At 43.2% G+C, this 23,841-nt stretch overlaps 1 protein-coding gene across 10 annotated transcripts in view; it reads right to left on the reverse strand.

The window, feature by feature from the left end:
* The window catches only part of ZNF827 (zinc finger protein 827), a 163,376-nt gene extending 139,961 nt beyond the window's left edge, over positions 1 to 23,415 (reverse strand). For 8 of the 10 annotated variants that reach the window (XR_014792095.1, XR_014792094.1, XM_084856189.1 and 5 more), the window contains exon 1: positions 22,263 to 22,769. Coding sequence is in view for 8 of the 10 variants with exons in the window: in XM_084856189.1 (XP_084712315.1) it covers positions 22,263 to 22,389 (127 nt within the window). In the remaining 2 variants the exon portion in view is untranslated. The other 2 variants (XM_084856187.1, XM_084856188.1) reach the window with 2 other exon arrangements.
* Positions 23,416 to 23,841: the final 426 nt, after the last annotated feature.

The raw sequence follows: 23,841 nt of genomic DNA on the forward strand, positions 1-23,841 counted from the left end.
AGAAAAGGTCTTCTGGACATTTCCTTTTCAGCAATTAACTAACAGCAAACCACAAAGCAATTTTTAAACTCAGGAAAATTTAAAAATGGATTTGGGGTTTTGGCAAAGGAACTGCAGAACAGGAAATAGCTAGGAAAAATGTCTGTTGCAGGCACACATCTGGAATGCATGAGTCTATGGATCACTATTAAACCCTCAGCTACAAATAAGTGGCTCTCCAGTGTTGGGTTGGGGTCTGGTTGTGGGTGAAACACCAAGCTGATGGCAATGGATATAGAAGACATTAGCCCTGTACAGAGGTTATATTGTACAAACATTCCCACTGTGGGAATGAGTGTACATATATTTATAGCTCAATCCTCCCCAACCTGGTGTCCTCCAAACGTTTGGACTTCAACTCCTATCACCCCCAGCCAGCGTGGCCAATTGTCAGGAATGCTGGGAGTTGTAGTCTAAAACATCTGGAGAGCACGAGGCTGGGGAAGGTTATCATAACCAAAATGAGAACAAAACCACCAACACCCCCTCCCCCGAGAAATACTCAAAGCGGTTACAAGTAAACAAATGTGCACACTGATCGTATGTGCAATTAATGTAATGTCTGAACAGAGCTATTGTGTCTCAAGAAATGAAGGAAAGGTGTGGTTTTCACATCAGAGGACACAAGATAATAAACATTAACAGCCATGCTGGATCAGACCAAATGCCTATCTATTCTAGCATCCTCTTTCCCACAGTGACTGAAGAGATGCCTCTGGAAAACCCACCAGAAGGACATGAGGGCACTCGCACCCTCCCACTCATGTTCCTTAGCAACTGAAGTAGGATACAGCCATCATGATTAGTAGTCGCTGATAGCTTTATCCTCCATGAATTTGTCTAATACCCCTTTTAAAGCCATTTATTTTGGTGGCTGTCACAACTTGTGTCAGCAAATTCTATAGTTTAACTATGGGCTGTGTGAAGAACTGCTTCTGTTTGTCTCTCCCAAATCTCCCACCCTGCAGATAATAATTTTGGTTAACTTTTTTCCATCTTTTTCAGCTCTACAATATCCTTTGTGAAATACAGCGGCTAGAACCAAACCAAGAATTTAAAGTATGGTCACTCCATAGGTTTGTATAAAGCCATTATAATAGTGGTAGTTTTATTTTTTATTCCTTTCCTAGCATGGAATATCCTGAAGAGTGGCAAAAGTCCATTGGCAAATCCTCTGATTAGTCAAAATTTGGTGAGAATTTTGGTGACTACCTTATATAAAACTAACAGCAAATCAAGTAACTAAAAACAGAATAAAATTTAAATAAAGTTTATATTTAATCATGTAGAGAGTAATCCTATGGTCCCTGGAAGGGCATCCCAGGGACCACAGGATGGTGCAAAGTCCCCTCCCCCCGAGGCCATAGACTCAGCTGTGACCTGATGGTGGGAATCTGAACGGGGATTCCCCCCTCCTATTCCTCCCAGCCAGCATGGAAAGCTCACAACAATGACCTCAGAACTAAGTTGGGGAATCATAGAATCATAAAATAGTAGGATTGGAAGGGGCCTACAAGGCCATCGGGGAGGGAGAAAAGGAGGTGTGATGGTAGGCAGGGAGAGGAGGTGAAAGAGAGACATGGATCCACTAGATCCATGAGCATCTCTATTCCCATCTCTGCCCTCTGAGATCCATCTAGCTAACTATGCTAAAACACAGGAATGGGAGGTGAAAATGCTTCCATCATTCCTTCCACCCTGCCTGATAGGGCTTAGGATAGATGGAGGGCTCCAATCTCAGAGCCCCCTGTCTATAGAGCAGCAATCCCATAGACCCTGCTCTTAGGCCCCGATCTTATATCTATTTACCTGGGTGTACGCCCAACTGCCCCTTCATGGATCACTGCCTTGTTGTGGTGAAGGGGCTTGCATAACTCAGTGAAGCCATAAGCTATGCCGTGCAGGGCCACCCAAGACGGACAGGTCATGGCAGAGAGTTCTGACAAAATATGGTCCACTGGAGAAGGAAATGGCAACCCACTCCAGTATTCTTGCCAAGAAAACCCCATGGAACCTATCACAAGGCTAAAAGAGATGACGCCGGAAGATGAGCCCCTCAGGTCGGAAGGTATCCAATATACTACTGGGGAAGAGCAGAGGGTATTTCCAAGTAGCGCCAGAAAGAATGAAGCGGCTGGGCCAAAGCCGAAAGGACACTCAGCTGTGGATATGTCTGGTGGTGAAAAGAAAATCCGATGCTGTAAAGAACAACATTGTTTAGGAACCTGGAATGTCAGATCAATGAATCAAGGTAAGCTGGAGGTGGTCAAACATGAGATGGAAAGATTGAACATCGACATCTTGGGAATCAGCGAACTAAAATAGACAGGGATGGGCGAATTTAATTCAGGTGACCATCATATCTACTATTGTGGGCAAGAATCCCTTAGAAGAAATGGAGTAGCACTCATAGTCAACAAAAGGGTGGGATAAGCAGTACTGGGGTACAATCTCAAAAATGATAGAATGATCTCAGTATGAATCCAAGGCAAACCATTCAGCATCACAGTAATTCAAGTCTATGCCCCAACCACTGATGCCAAGGAAGCTGAGGTTGATCGGTTCTATGAAGACCTACAACACCTTCTAGAACTAACAACAAAAAAAGATGTCCTCTTCATCATAGGGGATTGGAATACTAAAGTAGGAAAACAAGAAATCACTGGGATAACAGGCAGGCATGGCCTTGGTGTACAAAATGAAGCAGGACAAAGGCTAATAGAGTTTTGCCAAGAGAACACGCTGATCATAGCAAACACTCTTTTCCAACAGCACAAGAGGCGACTCTACACATGGACATCACCAGATGGTCAATATCGAAATCAGATTGATTATGTTCTTTGCAGCCAAAGATGGAGAAGCTCCATACAGTCAGTAAAAACAAGACCTGGAGCTGACTGTGGCTCAGATCATGAGCTGCTTCTTGCAAAATTTCGGCTTAAATTGAAGAACGTAGGGAAAACCACTAAACCATTCAGGTATAACCTAAATCATATCCCTGATGAATATACAGTGGAGGTGAGGAATAGATTTCAGGGATTAGACCTGATAGACAGAGTGCCTGAGGAACTATGGACGGAGGTCCGTAACATTGTTCTGGAGGCAGCAACAAAATCCATCCCAAAGAAAAAGAAATGCAAGAAAGCCAAGTGGCTGTCTCATGAGGCTTTACAAGTAGCTGAGGAAAGAAGGGAAGTGAAAAGCAAGGGAGAAAGGGGAAGATATATCCAACTGAATGCAGAGTTCCAGAGAATAGCAAGGAGAGACAAGAAGGCCTTCTTAAATGAACAATGCAAAGAAATCGAGGAAAACAAGAGAATGGGAAAGACTAGAGATCTCTTCAAGAAAATTGGAGCTCTCAAGGGAACGTTTTGTGCAAAGACGGGCATGATAAAGGACAAAGAAGGCAGGGACCTAACAGAAGCAGATGAGATTAAGAAGAGGTGGCAAGAATACACAGAAGAACTATACAGGAAAGATCTGAATGTCCCTGATAGCCATGATAGTGCGGTCACTGAACTTGAGCCGGACATCCTCGAGAGTGAAGTCAAGTGGGCCTTAGGAAGCATTACTAACAACAAAGCTAGCGGAGATGACAGTATTCCAGCGGAGCTATTTAAAATCCTAAAAGATGATGCTGTTAAAGTGCTGCATTCAATATGCCAACAAATTTGGAACACTCAACAATGTCCGCAAGACTGGAAAAGGTCAGTTTACATTCCAATTCCAAAGAAGGGCAACACCAAAGAGTGTTCAAACTACCACATAATTGCGCTCATTTCACATGCCAGCAAGGTGATGCTCAAAATCCTACAAGCTAGGCTTCAGCAGTATGCGAACCGAGAACTACCGGAAGTACAAGCTGGGTTCCGAAGAGGCAGAGGAACTAGAGATCAAATTGCCAACATTCGCTGGATCATGGAGAAAGCAAGAGAATTCCAGAAAAACGTCTATTTCTGCTTCATTGACTACGCTAAAACCTTTGATTGTGTGGATCACAACAAACTGTGGCAAATTCTTAAAGTGATGGGAGTACCAGACCACCTTACCTGTCTCCTGAGAAACCTGTACGAGGGTCAAGAAGCAACAGTAAGAACCAGACATGGAACAACTGAGTGGTTCAAAATTGGGAAAGGAGTACGACAAGGCTGCATATTGTCACCCTGCTTATTTAACTTATATGCAGAGTACATCATGAGAAACGCCGGGTTGGATGAATCACAGGTTGGAATTAAGATTGCCGGGAGAATTATCAACAACCTCCGATATGCATACGATACCACCCTAATGGCAGAAAGCGAAGAGGATCTCAAGAGCCTCTTGTTGAGAGTGAAAGAGGAGAGTGCAAAAGCTGGTTTGAAACTCAACATTAAGAAAACGAAGATCATGGCATCTGGCCCCATCACTTCCTGGCATATAGAAGGGGAAGAAATGGAAGCAGTGACAGATTTTACTTTCTTGGGCTCCAAGATCACCGCAGACGGTGACTGTAGCCATGAAATTAAAAGACGCTTGCTCCTTGGGAGGAAAGCTATGGCCAACCTAGACAGCATAGTAAGAAGCAGAGACATCACCTTGCCGACAAAGGTCCGTCTAATCAAAGCTATGGTTTTCCCAGTAGTAATGTATGGCTGTGAGAGCTGGACTATAAGGAAGGCTGAGCGCCGAAGAATTGATGCTTTCGAACTGTGGTGCCGGAGAAGACTCTTATGAGTTCCCTGGACTGCAAGGAGGTCAAATCAGTCAATCCTAAAGGAAATCAACCCTGAGTGCTCATTGGAAGGACAGATACTGAAGGTGAAGCTCAAATATTTTGGCCACCTAATGCGAAGAGAAAACTCTCTGGAAAAGACCCTGATGCTGGGAAAGACTGAAGGCAAAAGGAGAAGGGGATGGCAGAGGATGAGATGGCTAGATAGCATCATCGATGCAATGAATATGAACTTGAGCACGCTCCGGGAGAAAGCGCAGGACAGGAAGGCCTGGCGTGCTTTGGTCCATGGGGTCACGAAGAGTCGGACACAACTGAACGACTGAACAACAACAACGCCCAATTGAACTCAAGGACTTAACTTCTGATTAGGGTTGCACTGAAATTCATGCAATTTCTATCCTATTCCATCTCAAGGGCTATGAGTGGCTTACATAATACAACTATGTTGCTAAGCTCCTCCACAATCCTTAATGATGCTTACTGCACTTCCATGAGGGGTCAGTCAGAAAAAGGTGATTTCACATATCACATGTGTTGACAGTACTCAAGCATTAACAGGTGACATCAGAACAGGGCCACAGCAGATGTAGCAAAGGTGATTTATTATTGCTTTTAATTGGTTTCTGCCTAGTTTTGTGCGCTGTAATGTCCAGTGCTATATTTAGTAAGCATTGTGCACCTGACTGACCATTTACAATGCTTATGTGAGCTCTCTCTCCAGCTCACTCAACGTACTCAAATATGGCTGTGTTCCCAGGGGTTCAGGGAAAAGGCTTTCAGTTGTCTTTCCGCCTTTATATTGCAAGCCTACTCCTATCCTATAAATGTCATAGGCATCTCGCTTTCAATAATTCGCATGTTCCTTCCACAAATTATATTTCTCTGTATTAGCCATTCTTCTCCAAAAGGCATTCCGATACAATATCAGAACAGGGAGTCTTCAGGAGATAGTTGAAGCTTCGAGAGATATTTGTTTTGTTGGGCTGTATTTTCTTCACCAAAGACAGCTGCTTTCTCGGCCCCTGAGAGGATTACTTGGGGTTAACAAGCAGAGTCAAACAAGAGAGGATTAGGAAGCTACTAGTACTTCTAGGCTAATGTACTAAAACAGAACACTCCATGTGGAATAGGCATTGCTCACTCTTAGACATGTCCTTTCAAAGCATTGCCCCAGCTTATGACCCACGACAGAGTCAAAGGTCATATAATCAATGTACTAAAGTTGAATAAGAGGCCTTCTTCCTCAACCCCCCTTTTTTATTGAAAGCACCAGAGGTATGGACAAATTGAGATTTTGATTACATTTCTTGGCAGTATATCTAAAACTTAACGCAGAGGAGACCACATTTTAGAATGCAATTTCTCTACAGGATATTGAGCAACCAAAAGAATCCAGCCACCTTTGTGGACTTTTAGCGCCCATTTCATCAAATGCAACTGACAACATGCCACTAGTCCACAAAACCTTGTGTCACAATAAAACTCTTAGTTTTTATTATTCCTCAAGACTCTTCGACCTGGTTTGCATGTCATGGTGGCAATTCCCTACTTGTTGTTTCTGTTTTGAATTAATAACCAATAATTGCCCATGGTTTGTTGTTGGGTTTACCCTGGGTTGTTTAACTATAAACAACCCAGAATTTCTGGGTTCGCACATCACAAAACCACCCAGGAACACCCCATTAATTAAAAAGCGGAAACAATGAGCACACAGCTCACTTGCTTTGCTCATGCCCTCAATTCCTGGGTTAAACAACTGGGTTTGCAACTGTGCAAACTGGGTCTTTGGGTTTACTAGGTCAGACTAACATGGCTTCCCAACTTGAAAACATATATATATTTGCAGTGAATTAGATCTATGTGACTTGTTTCCCACTAATCTGAGCCCAGCCCATTGGCAAATCAGGAGGTTAATTGCGCCTATTCTGTTTGGTGGTTCCTTGGTTGTTTAGGCCTATCGTTGATTTATCCCTCTTGTGTGAACTTAGCCTAAATACAGAAATAAGTTGGAAGCAGTTAAGGAAATAATAGTAAGCATTATGGACCACACCTTCCAAAGGCTCTTGTCAAGTAAGTTTACATATAGGTAGGGTGGCCATGTGTCCAAATTCTGTTTGAAGGTGTCCTCTATTTGACAAGATGTAAGTCCAGGTCTGGCTTAAAGACAGAAAACTATAAGAAGGGCGAGCAGTAGTGGCCTTGAAGTTGCCCATCAGTGGTTAGTCCCTACACAGCAGACTGTGAGACAGGCACAATCTTCCCCACTGTGGTAAGATGTACTGTATTTCTATTTAAATTACAGTAATTATTTCTAAATTTCAGACTATACATATAAATTAGCATTTGCAAATGTTATGCAAATTCATGTCCACCTTTGTCACCTTTTTGGGTGATGCATTTCCTCTTTCTTGGCAATACATAAGTGACCACCCTACATACAGGACTTCTGCTTTTGCCAATGAGATGAGGTTATTTAATAGAAATTGAAGGCTCAAAGGGGCAATAACACTTTTAGGAAGTTATAAGCAAAGATTAACTGCCATACCAGATGCCCCTGTAATATTTCTTTATTACTGTTATATCCTGCCTTTCTTCCAAGGATCTCAAAGTAATGAACCTCGTTTGTTGTTTCCCCCGCCCAGTTTGAAAGAGTCAGACTTGCCCAAAAATTACCCAGGGAACTAACTACATGGCTGAATGGAGTTTGAACTTGGTTCCTCCTGTTCCTACTTCAGTAATCACTGCATTTGTAGGGAAAAAAACTGCATTTGTATCTGATGATCAGTTAGATCTTGAACATAAAAACCAAATCCTACCTTCAAGCCCTCTCCAGCCTGGTACTGATAATATGTTCATGTATATGAGGTCTAAGACAAAAAAGGGCAGCTTTCTTGATAGCGTTCATTCTTGTTCACTTTAGACCTCTTTAGTCGTTCTCCCCACCCCACCCCACTATTAGAATTGTGTAAGGGCGAGAGTGGAGATGCGCCTATGGGCTCTGCCGCCTCCATGATATCCTCGTCACTGTCCTCTCCATGTATTGAAGCAATGAGGCTCCAAAAGGGAGCCTGGTCTACCCATGGAAGATCGGTGTTCTGAATAGAAGACGTTTCCCACGGTAAACATTCAGCCCCCAAGACATGGAGGGCTGCAGAACCAGGAACATGTGGGAGGGGGAGCAGCCAATGGGTTTATCCTGCTGTCCCCTCACATAATGGGAATCATAAGGTGGGGTGAGAATAACTGAAGAGGGCTTTAGTTTAGGGGTAAATGGGGTTTTTACATGGTGAGACTATCTAGGTCTAAAGTAGGCTTCAGAGCAATGGACAACAGGATCCTAGTAAAATAAAATGACTGTTCCCTTGGTCTCCATCAGCAACAAAGCACACAGGGGCAAAGAGCCTCCTATATTACACTGGTTAGCTTTTAAAGCATCAAGCCGACATTTTATATTAATTTTTAAACTGTTATGGTATAGCAAATATTCACTCAAAACTTTAACGAACAACAGCATTCACCTGCACAGGACCTTTCCATTTAGGTTCCAATCGTGTACATTACTTTGGAACACAGAATTTAGGAAGCTGCTTTATACCGACTCAGCAGAAACCAAAAGAGAGGCATCAAAACCAGAAAGAATGCAAAAACAGAAACTAATTCTCGAAAGTGCCAACAATGAACATGTATTCCAGCCCAATGCGTTTCTTCAGGAGCAATCTTATGCACTGAAATTCGGAGAACAGGCTAAAACAGCTTGCAGAAACAGTCACTGTGAGTGACCCAAAGCACATGTTACCTCTGTGCTGGAAATTGGCCCCCGGACCACCTGAAGTTGCCCACCCTTGCTCTAGAGTAAAAAAGAAAGAAAAAGATTTACCTGCTTGCTTTAAAGTAATGTGTGCTTTCGCCCTGATGGTATCCCAGAAGGTGTAAAAAAGACAATCACGATTTCTGGAAGGTGTTTCAGCTTGTTCTCAGAATCTGAATTATAAAAATGCCCCTGAAGAAGGATTATAGTGAGTCAAGCCACTGATCCAACTAGCTCACTATTGCCTACACTGGCTGGCAGCAGCTCTCCAAGGTTTCAGACAGGAGTCTTTCCCAGTACTAGTGGAGACACCATGGATTGAAAGCAGGACCTTTTGCATGCAAAGTATGTACTGTACCACTGAGCTGTGGGCCTTTCCCCTTTGGCATCATAAATCTAATTTGCAATCTTAAAATGAAAACATAAGCCTTATCTTTCCAAAAAAAGGAGAAAGAAAATATGCCCAAATTGGCATCCGTCTTTTAAAAATCTGTTTTCTCTTTACATACTGTTTTCTTACGATATATACAGTTACAGTCTGTCTATATAATGAATTATTTTGCACACAATTATAGCTAAACTGTATGCTCAGCAAATTAGGCAGCAGAAAGTGGGCACACTGGAAACTAGACCCAGTATCATTATTTAAGTAAGTAAGAAGAGTTTGACATCACATGGCTTTATGAAGCCTCATGCTAGAAGCCCTTTTGCCTTCCAAAAAGTCCTCATTTGTAGGTCATGCTCTCATTATCTAGTTCTGGGATCTGTTTTGATTCAATTACATGAAAATTACTAATAGTTCATTCCAAACTGACCAGCTCTTCCTAACCCTTCTGTTTTATATCTTGCCTTAATCCCTCCTCCCAATCCTGTCTTTGACTGAGGGAATTGCTTTTACAAATTGGGTGATGATTTTGTCATTCATTAAAAGAATACATTCTGTTCTCTGTCATTTCCCTGGATACAGTTGTTCCTCTTATTGGGGGTTGTTTATAGAGTTAGCACTTGAACTTTACCTCAGTTTGCATCTCTACCATGTCCCAAATGTCATTCAAAGGAAACTGGGAGTACAAATGGCTGTTGAAAATCAAGAGGCATTTTACACTATCAGCCTCCTGTTAAGTCAGAAGCTGTTATACGACTTTGGACAGATTTATACATACTAAGGGGGGAAATGCAGTTTAAAAAACAAACAAGGTGGGTGTATGTGAAAGATATGGGTCTGAACTACATTTACATCCTTTATGACATCCTCAATAGGCAAAAGAAGCAGAGGCATGGAGAAATGAGGCCCAACAGTTTTAGATAAAGTAACATACAATATGTATCATTTGAACCATAAAGGAGGGAACACCCCCCCACCCCCACAAACTGCCTCAATGACTGTGATGGTGATAGTAATAGGGATGTCAGAGAATTCCGCCATGGACTGAAATGGGATCAAATATCCTTCAGTCCATGCCACGGAATCCTCTGTGGAACAGCACCGTGAGGTCCTGCAGAGCCAGCAGTCACGCGGCTTTTTTCCCATCGTCTGCAAAGAGTCGCGAAATTTTCCTAAGTTAAAATGCAGTGTAGTATATTCCGATAATAAACACCTAAGTTTTTTTTTTAAATGAATTGTGCTCACTGCCTTGTTTGTGGGTGTTCTTTTTAAATTGAAATCCTCCGTCTCCGTTTACTTTCAGCCAAAACACTTCCTCTTCCTAGGGGCTTCCCAAAAGAAGGCTGTCTTAGGTGTGCCTGAGCGATAAACTATTTGTTTAAAGCAACACTGTTTTAAAGAAAGAAAAAACCTTTTAAAATGACCATGCTGCTCCAGGACCGGCATGGTCATTTTAAAAGTGTTTTTTTTTCTTTAAAACAGCGTTGCTTTAAACAAATAGTTTATCGCTCAGGCACACCTAAGACAGCTTTCTTTTGGGAAGCCCCTAGGAAGAGGAAATGTTTTGGCTGAAAGTAAACGGAGACAGAGGATTTCAATTTTTAAAAAAATACGTAAATATTTACGAAAAATAGCGATTCTTACGGAGGTTATGCAGACTCACGGAGACGGCTGGGCACCGGAATTACGGTTGTCGGTATGGATTTATCTTTGTAATTTTTGGAGCGGAAAAAAAAGAGGAGAATTCCGGGAGCTTGTGAACGGCGGAATGGAGCACTGGCCGCAAACTGTGGAAGTCAAGCGGCACGGAAGGTACACAATTCGTACATGCCTAGATAGTTATAAAATAATTAACTCATTCTGACCAACAATAATAATTTTCCCTACATGGATCCTCTTGTCAGCACTGAGCTATGTCATGACCACCTACAACAGTGAAAAGTTAAAAAATAATAAATACAAAGTGTCTAAAATGTGTCCCTGGTACACCTTAATATCTCTTAGCAAGATACTGAAGACTATTAAGAATTGATACCTTTGCTTGCCCTGAGTTATTCTGATAACTCTGCAGTCCTGTATAAAGACTTAGCTGACATGGAGAACCCTTAGAAAATCCCCTATCATTTCCTCAATAGAAAAATTGGGTGGTTGAGTGCCTATCATTTTGGAAGCAAAATAGGGCCACCCAAAAATGAGGTAGTGGTTACTACACACTTACAGAGTCCCTAGGTACATAGGAGTATATACATTCGTAAATTAAAATTAATGTATTTTCTTATAAAAAACCCAAAGAGCCTGACAAGAACCTCTGATCTTCCAGTGCTTACAAAATGATGAGGTTTCAGTTGAGGATGGTACTGGGAGGACAGAAGATGGAATTGCCCTGCCCAAATCTCTAACACCAGTTGTAATCATCCTGGAGGGAGGGATTAGGGTTCAGCAGGAAAACACCCCTCCAGGCACTATACAAGGATATATTCTGAAGGTCCCACTTGTAATGCATTTTAGTCATATGTTGTCTGCATTGACAAAAAATAAAAGTGAAATTTATATCTTATAGCTCCAGTTTATATCTTGATTGAAAAAGGCTGTCTAGCATGTCACCTCCTTGTCCCAAACTCATCCGATTGGCTATGCCTGGATTCGGGAAACATCTGGTCCAACTTTCCCCAACTTGGTGCTCTCCGGATGTGTGGACCTACAACTCCCATCACCCCAGTCATCAGGGTCAATAGCCATGCTTGTGGAGGATGACGGGCACAAGGTTGGGGAAGGCTGATCTAGTCCAACCCCCTGCTCAGTGTAGGCTCTGAAAGTAGGATGGCCTATCCGTGCTAGATAGCCTATCCAGACTCCAGTGAAGAACCCAGAGGCAGTCTGTTCCACTGATGAACAGCTCTCACCACTAGGAAGTTTCTGCTAATGTTTAGCTGAAATCTGCTTCCCTGAAATTTTCACCCACTGGCTCTAGTCCTACCCTCTGGAGCAACACCTCTATCTTCTGCATGATAGTCTTTCAGATATTTGAAGACTGCTAACAGGTTTCCCCCTAATCTCTTCTCCAGGCTAAACATATCCAGCTCTTTCAACCATTCCTCATAGGACTTGGTTTACACACACACACATCACCACCGTCCTGGTTGCTCTTCTCCAGATGCCCTCTAGTTCATTAACGTCTTTCTTAAAATGTGGTGCCCAAAACTGGACACAGTATTCCAAATGCAACCTGACTCATGCAAGAAAGAGCGAAACTGTTACTTCCCATGACCAAGACACTATGCTTCTGTTAATGCAGCTCAAAACTACATTCACTTTTTTAGCAGCTGCATCACACTGCTGGCTCATATTCAGCTTGTGATCACGAAGACAACTAGGTCCTTTTCACACATACTGCTACCAAGCCAGGTCTTCCCCATCCTATACTTGTGTCTTTGGTGTTTTTGTACCTCACTGCAAGGCTTTACATTTATCTCAGTTGAATTTCATCTTCATAGTTTCAGCCAGGGTCCAGCCTATCTAGATTCCTTTGGATCTTGATCCTGTCTTCTATGGTGTTGGCTATCCTGCCTAGCTTTGTCTTATCTTCAGATATGATAAGCAGTCCCTCTATACCCACATCCAGGTCATTTATTAAAATGTTGAACAGCACAGGGCACATGCCAGAGTCCTGTGGCCCTCAAGACTTCCCTCCAGGAAGGAGGATGCTGAGCCATTAATCAGCATTCGCTGTGTGTGGTTGCTCAACCAGCCATGGATCCACCTAACTATAGTAACATCCAACCCACATTTTACAATCTTCTCAACAAGGATATCACGGGAAACCTTGTCAAATGCTTTGCTGATATCAAGATAGAATATGTTGACAGCATTCCCTTTATCTACAAAACTAGTAACTCTACCAAAAAAGGCAAGAAGGTTGGTCTGGCATGACTTATTCTTGACAAACCCACTTATTCCTTGCGTGGTACCACTATCAAATGTACAAGAATCTAGAGGATTCCAGAGGCTTTGTCACTGTAGGATGCTATGAGCATGTTCAGAGGCCTCCTAACTCAACAAGGTGTAATAACATTACCAGACTACATTGGCCACAAAGCTTCTGTGCAGATGTGGCACAGATTAAACATCAAGGAAGGCTTGGGACCAATTGGTGGGGAACCCAACAGATCTAGAAGGTTTGCAGCAATTCTACCAACAGCAGAACCATATATCTACCATCCATTTATTTCTGAAATTAGTTTTCATCTCTAGTCAATGATGCAGATTAGCTGTTTGTAACATATTGTTGCCTTATTGCTGGTGCTTTGTAGGCACCAACAACCAAAGGAGGAAATTATTTCAAGTACTTTATGAACTCTTATTTTTAGGAACCCTAATTTCTTGTGCCCAGTCTTTTGCAAAACCTGATGTGTTCTACAGATATACTCATAGATATTGACCATTTATACTAATTATATGCTTTTAAAAATGATTTACGCACATTTATTATATTTGTTTCGCTCATTTGACTATAGTTGCTTACGTGGGTAGCCTTGCTACAATTTTGCTTTGTATGCTCCCTATTTCCATTCATTTGCATGTTTCCCATGTCCTATAGTATTTACAACAGTTACAAATAATTATGCATGAGCAAGCACCACAATAAACTCTTGGCAGTAGTTGACAGCACCATTGGCATACCACTCATATGCTTTCTTGACCCTTATATCACTATCACAAACAACCTGCAAGTGCAACTAGTGCAGAATGTGGTGGGCCAACATTTTAACTGGTACAGCCGAGTGGAATTGTATTACATCAATTCTAAAAGAGCAGCACTGGTTACCTATTTGATTCAAGCCCAGTTCAAGGTGCCCATGCTTACCTTTAAAGCCCTAAACAACTTGGCACCCAATACCTGAAGAAGTGCCTCTCCATGTCCTTGCCATAAAATCTGTAGTTGAGGTTCTTCTCTACCTTTGCCAGGAGACGTATATATGGCAACAAGGGAGATGGTGTTTTCTATGGAATCTACCCCCAACTGTGGAATACCCTCTGAATAATTGTATGACTGGCACTAACACAACAGTCTTTTCAATGCCAAGTTAAAACCTTTTTTATTTGCCCAGGTGTTTTAAGCTTTGGGTCTGTTAACTGCCCTGTTTTAATTGTTTCAAAATTTGTTTTACTTGTTATGTTTCTAATTGTATTATTGCATTTTATTTTGGTATGATTAGTTTGCTCATGCCTTTGTATACCACCCTGGTATCCATAAGGATGAAGGAGTTTACAAACGTTTTTAATAATAAATATAAATAAATTTATTGCGACTATGCCACAAATGTTCTAACTTCCACCCCCAAAAGTAAAATATATGAGGTTTTAACCAAAGTGTGAAAACAGCCATTTAACACTCTCGCTCTCTTTATATGTATAATTACCAAATGCAAGAAGTGGGCAACTTGTACCCCTCTAGATGTTTTGGCCTACAACTCCCATGAGCCCTAGCCAGCATAACCAAGGGCAAGGGCAGATGGGATTTGTAGGCCAAATCATCTGGAGGGGTTACAAGTTGCCCACCCAATTAACACAATGACCAAATATCATCAACAATAAAGGAGCAGCACTTACTGTATTCTTTCCCACACCCCATTCCCCTACTGTCAAGTACTTATATCGTGTTTTCATCTAGCACTCAAAAGAGTTCACAAGCATTGACTTAATAAGACTTACAAGATTCTGTAAGGAAGCCCAGTATTTACTGATGGTGGCTAATGCTGAACGATAGTGGCTTGTCTAAGGTTATTAGACAAACCACTAGATTATTGCAATGCACTTTATGAGGGGCTGCCCTTGAAGATGGTTCAAAAGCTGCAGCTTGTGCAAAATGTCTCAGCCAGCTTGATAACAGGAACAAGAAGGTCTGAACATATTAACACCAATTCTGGTCCATTTGCACTGGCTGCTTGTATATTTCCGAGCCGGATTCAAGGTGCTGGTTTTGACCTATAAAGCCTTTCACAACTCGGGACTGCAATACCTGATGGAGTGCCTTTCCTGGCATGAAGCTACCCATACACTACACGCATCGTCTAAGGCCCTCCTCCATGTGCCTCCTCCGAGGGAGACTTAGAAGGGCCTTCTTGGTGGCAGCCCCCCAATTACAGAATGAACTCCCCAGTGAGGCTCGCCTGGAGCCAACATTATTATCTTTTCAGCACCAGGTTAAGACTTTCCTCTACTCCCAGGCATTTAGCAGCATATGATAAGGTTTTTAATTTTGGTCCTGGACTTCTTATTGTTGATTGTTAAAACTGTTTAGATATGTGGGTGCGTGTGTTGTCTGTTTATATGTTTGTATGTAAACAGTTTTTATTTTATTTACAATTACTGTATTTTTAAGGTTTTTAATCTTTGTAAACCACCCAGAGAACTTTGGCTATTGGGCAGTACAGAAATGTAATAAATGAAATGAAGTTGTGAGCTCATGACTGAAATACAAACTAGGGTCCTTGAGCTCAACACTCATTCTTTTAAGTATTGTGGCATTAGAACTCCAACTGACACCTTAATTTCCCTTACAGAAATGATTCACTCAAGGTTAATATATAAACATATGAGGTCATCGTATACAAGCCAGACCATTGGTCTATCAAACTGAGTACTGTCTCCTCTGATTGGCAGCAGCTCTCCAAGTTCTCAGGCAGAGAGTCATGGTACCTGAGACCTTTCTTGAACTGGAGACAGAGGAGACTGAGCCTGGAAACTTCCACATGCAAAATATATGCTATCCTTAAGTGTATGCGAGGAAGACCAAACCTCTGCCTTCTTGACTTGGGACTCAATCATCAAAACCTTGTCCGTAAGTCAAAAATACCTAGCAAACCATCTTCCCCTATATACACCACATTGACCCCTAAGATCTTCTAAGGAGACCTTGTTGGTTGTCCCATGGCCAAGAGTGTGTTGTCAAGTAACATCACATAAGCATGCCTCGGTAGTGGCGCCTGCCCTCTGGAATACAATCCCACATGCAGTCCAAGAGGCCGAAACTGTGGCGAACCTCTTGAAGATACACCTGTTTACTCAGGCTTTCCCTGACATGTAATTGCACTGCTCTGCTTCACTGTTTCTGTAATGTTTTTAAGGGATGTATTAGTTTATATTGTTTTTCTGTTGTACCTTATGTATTTCTTATGTAAAGCACTTAACTTATAAGTAGTATAAATGAATGAATGAATGAATGAATGAATGTATGTTCCACATTGTGCTCTGTTTGGTCTTGCCATCTATGTGGTGAGTTTCTCCACAGTTGAACAACTGAAGAATAAAATGTAAATGACCCTCATGTATGGAATTCATGAGACGGTCGCACAGATCATACCAGCATTTGCATGCTCTCCCTTCTTCCAGTAAATTCGTCATCGACCCTGGTGTTTAGCTCTACAGGCTTTGCATGCAGAAGGTCTTAGGTTCAAACCCCAGCATCTCCAGGTAGGGCAGGAAAAACTCGTGCCTGAAACCCTGGGAACACTGCCAGTCAGTTTTCACAATAGTAAGCTAGATGGACCAAGAGTCTGACATACCGAGTCAGTTTCCTAAGTTCCTATATTCCTGACTGAAGCAATAATAATAATAATAATAATTTATTTTTGTTTTCCTTTAGAGCACTCCTTTTCAGCCTTATAAAAAGCTTCCTAAAACTTTTAACACTGGCATAACCCTCAGCAGAATTTTGTCCATGAGAGGGAGATACGCAGCACAGCACAGTTATTATGAAACTGCAATCTTTTCAGAAAGATCTCTGAGCCATTAAGCAAGCATAGGATGCAATCCTATATCCATTTACCAGGGAGTAAGTCCCATGAAACATAACAAGACTTGCTTCTGAGTAGACATATATAAGATTGCACTGTTGACATATTAAGTTTGTCCTACATATCTCTCTCACTGAAGGCCATATGTTCAAAGATGCAACAATGTTAAACTCAAATTTCTCAGGAGTTCAGCTCCATGAGCCTTAATGGGGCTTTTCCCCTAACAGGTCTATTAAAAAGTGCTAAGATTTAGAAATCAGCATCTGCCTGGTCTTAATCAGAGAAGCTTGAAAAGCATCTTGCGTGTCACTGATAAAAATGCAGGCTGTGATCAATGAATCAGAAAAGATTTCTCACTTCCAAGGAATGATGTCTGCTCATGGCTTCTGGTGGATCTCCTTATCTGCATTTCCACTATCATCTGTGACAGACATGAGGGTGCATATATGCAACTCACTTTAAATTTAGGGTTTAGAGTGCTCATCAAGGAGTGTTTCATGCCTTACATGTTTGGGAATGTGTTTCTCAACCTTTCAGAAAATGCCCCTCTTCTAATATTATTAGACTTTCCAAGCCCCCCACCCTCCCGTCTTTAATTTTCATTAGGTTCACTTGCCTAATTCCTCTTCACCATTTCTTCCCTACCTGCCCTACACTTGCCACATATTCTTTCCATCACTCACATGCCAGCTCTACATGGATCCTATGCGCACCTACACCGCTTCATCTTCAGTCTAGGGTGCCCAGGTCTGCAACAGTCGGGCACTTGTGGCCCCACAGTTCCATTTCAACAATCTATGCAAATAATTCACTTGGGGAAAACTAGAGTCTCAACTGCTAACAGGCCTGTTACCAAGAGAGTATGCAAAAATTATGATTGTGAGGCAGAAAGTCCCCGTTTCAAATTTCATCTCTGCTATGAACTCATGCTCTACTCTTAGGCAAACCATGATCTCTGAACCTCAGCCCCACACCTTCAGTATATGGGTAGTAATACTGACCTACCTTACAAAGTTGTTTTAAGGATTACTGAGATGTATATGAATTGCTCTATGTAAATACTATCCATTATATTGCATTACATCATCGTTCTATTCTGTATACTTTTTAGATGAAAGACCCATAAATAGAAAGTTTATGTCACCAGATTTCAACATTTTTTTAGGACATGTGGGCACATTGTTCTCAAATTGCAGCGACATTCTGGCCAAACAATTCAACCTTATCAAATGTCTTCTCTCTCTCTTTAAAAAAAAAGTAGAGAACAGAATTCAACGACTATGACTGCAAACCTATACATACTTGGCTGAGAGTCTCATTGAACTCAATGGGGCTTGTATCTGAGTAGACACATACAGGATTGCACTGTAAGTTGATTTTGTAGAACTGAACAATGAACACTTCTAATGAACGACAGGCATAGCAGTTTGTACAATCTTAACTTTTCCACTTTGTATGTATATCAAACCTAGGTTGGGATTCAAAGTGTTGTTTAGGGAGCTCTTACGTGCTGTGTACCTTCTGAAAGTGATTCCCGCCCCTCAGACACTGCCTAACAAGCTAGTTCCAAAACTCAAAATGTTGGGAATGAGCTCCACATGCAGCATAATCAGTACACCTGGGAGGTGGGGAAGCAAGATTATTTATGTATTTATTTATTACACATATCTCACCTTTCCTTCAAGGTGGTATACATTGTTGTCCCTTCACCCTATTGTATTTGATAGGTTAAGCTGAAAGAGGGAGTTACAGGCAGTAGTGCAGCTAGGTAATTTTAGACCTGGCCTGGACATAATGCTCTTATGGGGGGTACCTTTAAAAGGCCATGTGTATTACTTTGTACAACTGCTTCTACATTCCTGATATGGTAGAACAACTACAAAACTGTTTGACAACCCTGATTTTTTTTAAAAGAACATGTGTAGTTTTGCATTTTAAACTCACTTAAATCATGGCACCATCATGAATACAGGAATACCAGTTGCTTCCTGGGTGGTCATTTGGGGGCCCTTTGGATTGCAGGGCCATAGACTTTGGCACCAAGATCCAGCCCTAACTGCACCACTGGTTACAGGCCTAAGGTTTCCTTAGCCAAGTGGTAATTTGAACCTGGGACTCTGTGGTCATACTCCAGCACTGTAACCACTATACTACACTGGCTCTCAGGATAGCCTTGATGTATATGCCGAAAAAAGGGGGTGATTTGGGTCTTTATCACATTCTTGAAGTTATTTTTGCAGTTGCTTTTTCGTACAACTTAAAAGCACCCTGCAGTCTTCTCCATTCCTATAATTAGATTATTTTAATTATTGTAATTGTCAAGTTTATCCTGGATATACATTTTCTCTCAAGGCATGTATTTAAATTAGTGTCTAGTCCCCTATATATTTATCGCAAGATTCCAACAGGCAAGCAGACCCACTGAAACTAAGTTTTGACAGTACTTGAAGAAAAAGCAGTTATCTAAGAAGCTAACAAAAGCCCAAATCCTTAGGATTATGATAAGATGCTATATTACATACTATAGCCCTACTCTTGACTAAGGTCAAGCAATGTTCACATGTTAACATACACATGTAAGTACTTAGCACTGGACATGTTTGCCCATGGTTCATGCTTAAAAACAATCACTGTTTGCCTGTGCAAATTTGGGAGTTACAGCCCAATTCTAAACAGGTTTGCTCAGAAGAAAGCCCTGCCAAGTTCAATGGGACTTACTTTTTGGTAAGCAAATTTAGGACAGGAGCCTTCATTGAACAAGCTGAGAACCAGCGAAGCTACTACACTAGCACCACATTCTATTACAGTAAACCTCTCACTTGCTAAGAAAGAAATATACAATGCACACTTTTCAGACAATGGATTCTGTTTACATAGTAAACCAATTCTAGAATGATAGTACTACAAGATAATAATGTACTGGTGGTGTGCACTGCACACCACCAGTACATTATATCTTATTATAATGCATTACTTAAGAATTAGTAAGAGAACATGTAAGGACTTTCCTGTACAACTGCATGGAAGATGGAAGGGACAGAGTTAATGCTGACACTGACTGTATCATCCTAACACATTTCCTGAGATTTTCATTTTGAACTATGGAATAATTATGTTCTCTTAGAAGGTGATACAATATCATATATCCAACTAGTCCCCGCCAAATACAAATGGCATCACAAATGCTTGATGTCAAATACATCAAATCCTTGATGTCAAATACATGCACTTTATTATAATGTTTCATATAGACTTTAATAGCAAGTTTAGTTATTTTTTAATGCATACATTAAAAGTACAAAAAAGGCCTAACTCACAGTCGATTTACACCGGTGAACTACACCTCCCCTTCCCCACCAAGATAGACATATCAGAAAATGCTTAATACATTTTAAAACTAAGCACCAATGCTCAAGAAATAGGGCACATTTTAAACGTTGGGTTTTTCACAGCCTGTGTTCGCAAAGGCCATTGCATCTTGTAGTTTAATAACCGTCAACCTTCCCTACAAGCGGCTGGGACCAATGGCTAATAAAACTTACGATCATGGGGTATGGGGGTGTTTTAATAAACACCATCAAGCAAACCCAAGTATAGCCAGAAGCAGCCTGTATGCGAGATCGTTCCAGAGCGAGCTAAAATGGAGACAGAATTTCATCTCTGCCCTAGAGAAACAGACAGAGAGGGCAGCAGCACCAGGTCCAGGTCAAGGTCACGAGCAGGGCAGTCTGCAGCTGCTTGCATAGCTATCTTCAACCGCATACAACACGCTTTCCAAACTCTCAATCCAGACTTCCAGCACACGTAGACACAGTCCAATTTTAAAAAACAAACACCCTTGCAAACTGCTTATATCTGAAATTCTCATTTGCGTATATATTGATTGCCACGTTATTTTAGGGCTAGGCGCATTTTAATACAGCAGGTTTCCCCCGACCCACCCCCGATTCATACACAGATATACTCAAACGAACCCCTACCAAGAGGAAAGGTTGCTGTCCTTGTCATCCCCTCCTTAAAAAACTACACAGTGACCTAGAGGACAGCAGTGGCAGTGGGGGCAAACGCAGCCCCTTGCGCGATCAGGAAACTCACTTGTGCAAGCTTCCTGAACTAGGTTTTTAATATTGAAACTCCTCTCTCTCTCTCTCTCTTCAAAAATCGAGTAACGTGAGGGCGATGGCGGGGGAGGGAGGAGAACCGTACAGGGAGGGGTCAAAGAGGACGCCCTTATGCCTTGGGTTTGGGCAGCAAGGAAGAAAGGAACAAGATGTGTGTGTGTGTGATCTCTTAAATGCCGTTTCTGTCTCCACCTCTGCTTTGGTTCATGTGCGCCAGACTGATGTGTATTTGGAGGGGGGGGGAGAGAAGAGAGGCAGAGAAAGGATGAAAGGGCGGGAATAAAAGTGGGAGGGGGAGATCGGCCCTCTCAAGAACCTTCCCCTCTATAAAGTATTGAAAATTACATATGGAGAGAGAAAGTAGTCGAATGCACTCTTCTCTGCGATGGGGGGGGGGTCTACACCTACACACACACACACACACACCCCTCCCACAAGGCACACCCGCCACACAACCTTAGCCCTCCCTTCCTCTCCCTCCCCCTCCCTCTCCCTGGTGAACTTCAGGTGACCGACCATGGCTTTGACACATAAGCAGTTCAGCCCGCCGACACTGAACCCTGGGGCACAGCCAGGGAGGGGCTGAGCGAGCATGCACTGGAACATATGTGCCGGAGGCAGGGAGAGAGAAAGAAAATGACCCCTAAATCCACCACAGCCGCCGCCGCCGCCCCCTCGCCGCCTTCCTTCCTCCTTTCTTTAGAGACTGAGCAGCGCGGGGGGCAAGGAAGGCTCCCCTTGGGAGAATATGAACATATATATATATATATATATATATGCATATATATAGTTTTGAGTGTCGTCGCCCCCGCTCCCGTTTATTTCCTCTTCTTTAAAGAGCGCCCGTTCGCTTCTTCATACCAAAAGGGAAGCAGAAGAAAAAGTTAAGTGCTTTGCAAAGAACTGTGGAGGAGACAAAGGGGGGGTGAAGGAAGAGGGGGAAGGGGGCGAGTTGCTGTGTCAATGTGTGGTGTGTGCATTGCCCGCAGGAGGAGGAGGGCAAGATGCACTTTTAGTCCTCCCTGCGCTCTGCTGCTGTGGTTTGGGGCAGCGGCGCTGAAGAGCCTCCGACTTGCTCTGGCTCCATCTGACCCTTCATTTTATTGCAGCCAGGAGAAGCAGCAACCCCGGGCTCGCCTGCCGCTTCTTCCGCCGCCGCCGCCGCCTCCTCCCCCTCTGCTCTGCAGGGACCTCGCATGCCACGATCCCCCTCCTGTCGCCCCTCCACCCGCGCTTCGCGGCGGCGGCAGCGGCAAAGCGGCAGCCCCGGACTCTTGTGTCTGTCTGTGTGTCGCCGCCGCCGCTCCCTACCTCGCCCTCCCCCGCCGCTCTTCCCCTTCTCCTCCTCCCCGGCTCTGGGGCCGACATGCCCAGCCGCAACCTTTAGCCGGAGACGGACCTCGCGACTTGATTCCGCACAAGACGCCAGCAAACCGCTTTCCCTTCCAATGGCAACTCCCCCACCCCAATGAGAAGAGAGCGAGAGAGGGAGCCTCTTCCCCCTCAGCCTTAAAAGAGAAATCCATTCACACACACACAACAAATGCACAATCACAAGAAAGGGGAGGGGAGAGAGAGGGCGAGAAGAGCGAAGAAAGAGGGGAGGGAGAGGCACACACACAGTCTCACTCACTCACTCACTCTCGCTCACACATACACACACACAGAGAGGAGGGGAAAAAATTAAAAGGGCACAAGGCTGTTCATCACCAACATGGCTGCCTTAGCTCAGACCTAAAAGAGGAATAACCCAGGCTGTGTCTTTGTCAGTTTCACCTCTGTAACCCTAAACTAATGCACAAAACAACGGAGGAGGCTGCGGAGGGGAAGGAGGGAGGCAGACAGAGACGGGGTGGGGGGGGGGAGAAAGAGGGGGAATAGGAGAGCGGGGGAGAAAAAAAGGAGCACTTACGTGAAGAGAGGCGCTTGGGTTGCTCCTGCTTCCTCCTGGGCATTTTCCCCCCTTTTCACATTCTCCTCCTTGGTTTAATGGGAGATCAAATATAAAAAAATAAAAAACCCAAAAGGGGCAGCGGAGGCAGGCACAAAGCGGGGGCAAAGGGTGGCTGCCCAGCAGAGGCTGGATTTCTTCTCCTGGGCAAATGGGGTGGGGGGGTTGAGAAGCTGCTTTTCCTGGAGCCAAGGAGAAGAACGGATTTTTCCCCCCTCTCCCCCTTTTCTTGCCCTTCCTCCCCCACCTTTTCTCTCTTTCTCCCCCCCCCCCTCCGCCCGGTCGTGCACCTGGCTTGTCCCCGGTCGCAATATTCTTCAATGGAAATGGATCTAATGGGCGAGGGAGAGAGTGTGTGCTCATATGCGGTGTCAATAATGAGGGCTGGTGCGGCGGTGTCTATGGCTGCTCCCTGTGTGTCTCCAAGCCCCTAACTAACACTAATGCCGGGATCAAAGGGCAGCGGCGGCGGCGGCAGTGCTCACAGCTCACACACAGGCTGGAGAGGGAGAAGGAGAGAGAGGGAGAGCGAGAGAGAGAGAGAGAGGAGACGAGGCACACACACACGCGCGCGCACACACACAAGGCAGAGCAAAGAGGAAGGTGCCCCCGAGGCTCCCAGGCTGTACTTTACACACCGAATTGCGAGCGCTTCTCGTAGGAAGGTTCAAGGGGGGACAAAGGCGGCGGTGGGGCAGACGCTACAGAACGCCAGCCCCATTTTTCCTCGGGGAAACAAAGATGGGGGGGGAGGAAGTTAGGAGTTCTCTGCGCTACCCTCGTTGCTTGTAAAATTAAATAGGGGTTTAAAATGTTATGAAAGGTCAATTCGGTGTGATTTTTTTAAAAGAGAAGACGACCCCAATAACGACCCTTAAAACTAACAATGTGTATTATTTAGGAGTTGAAAGAGGAACGTTTTCTTTGGTGGTTCTTTTCTGCTGATCAAACCAGAGTGTGATTTTTTAAAGGAAAAAGATATGGTGGATAACTGAGCTGAATTATGTAAAGTGTGGTATCAAAATAT

The sequence above is a fragment of the Heloderma suspectum genome, chromosome 5 (assembly GCF_057233095.1).
Source record: "Heloderma suspectum isolate Gila_16-S chromosome 5, 16-S_ref, whole genome shotgun sequence".
In the NCBI taxonomy this organism is placed as follows: domain Eukaryota; kingdom Metazoa; phylum Chordata; class Lepidosauria; order Squamata; family Helodermatidae; genus Heloderma; species Heloderma suspectum.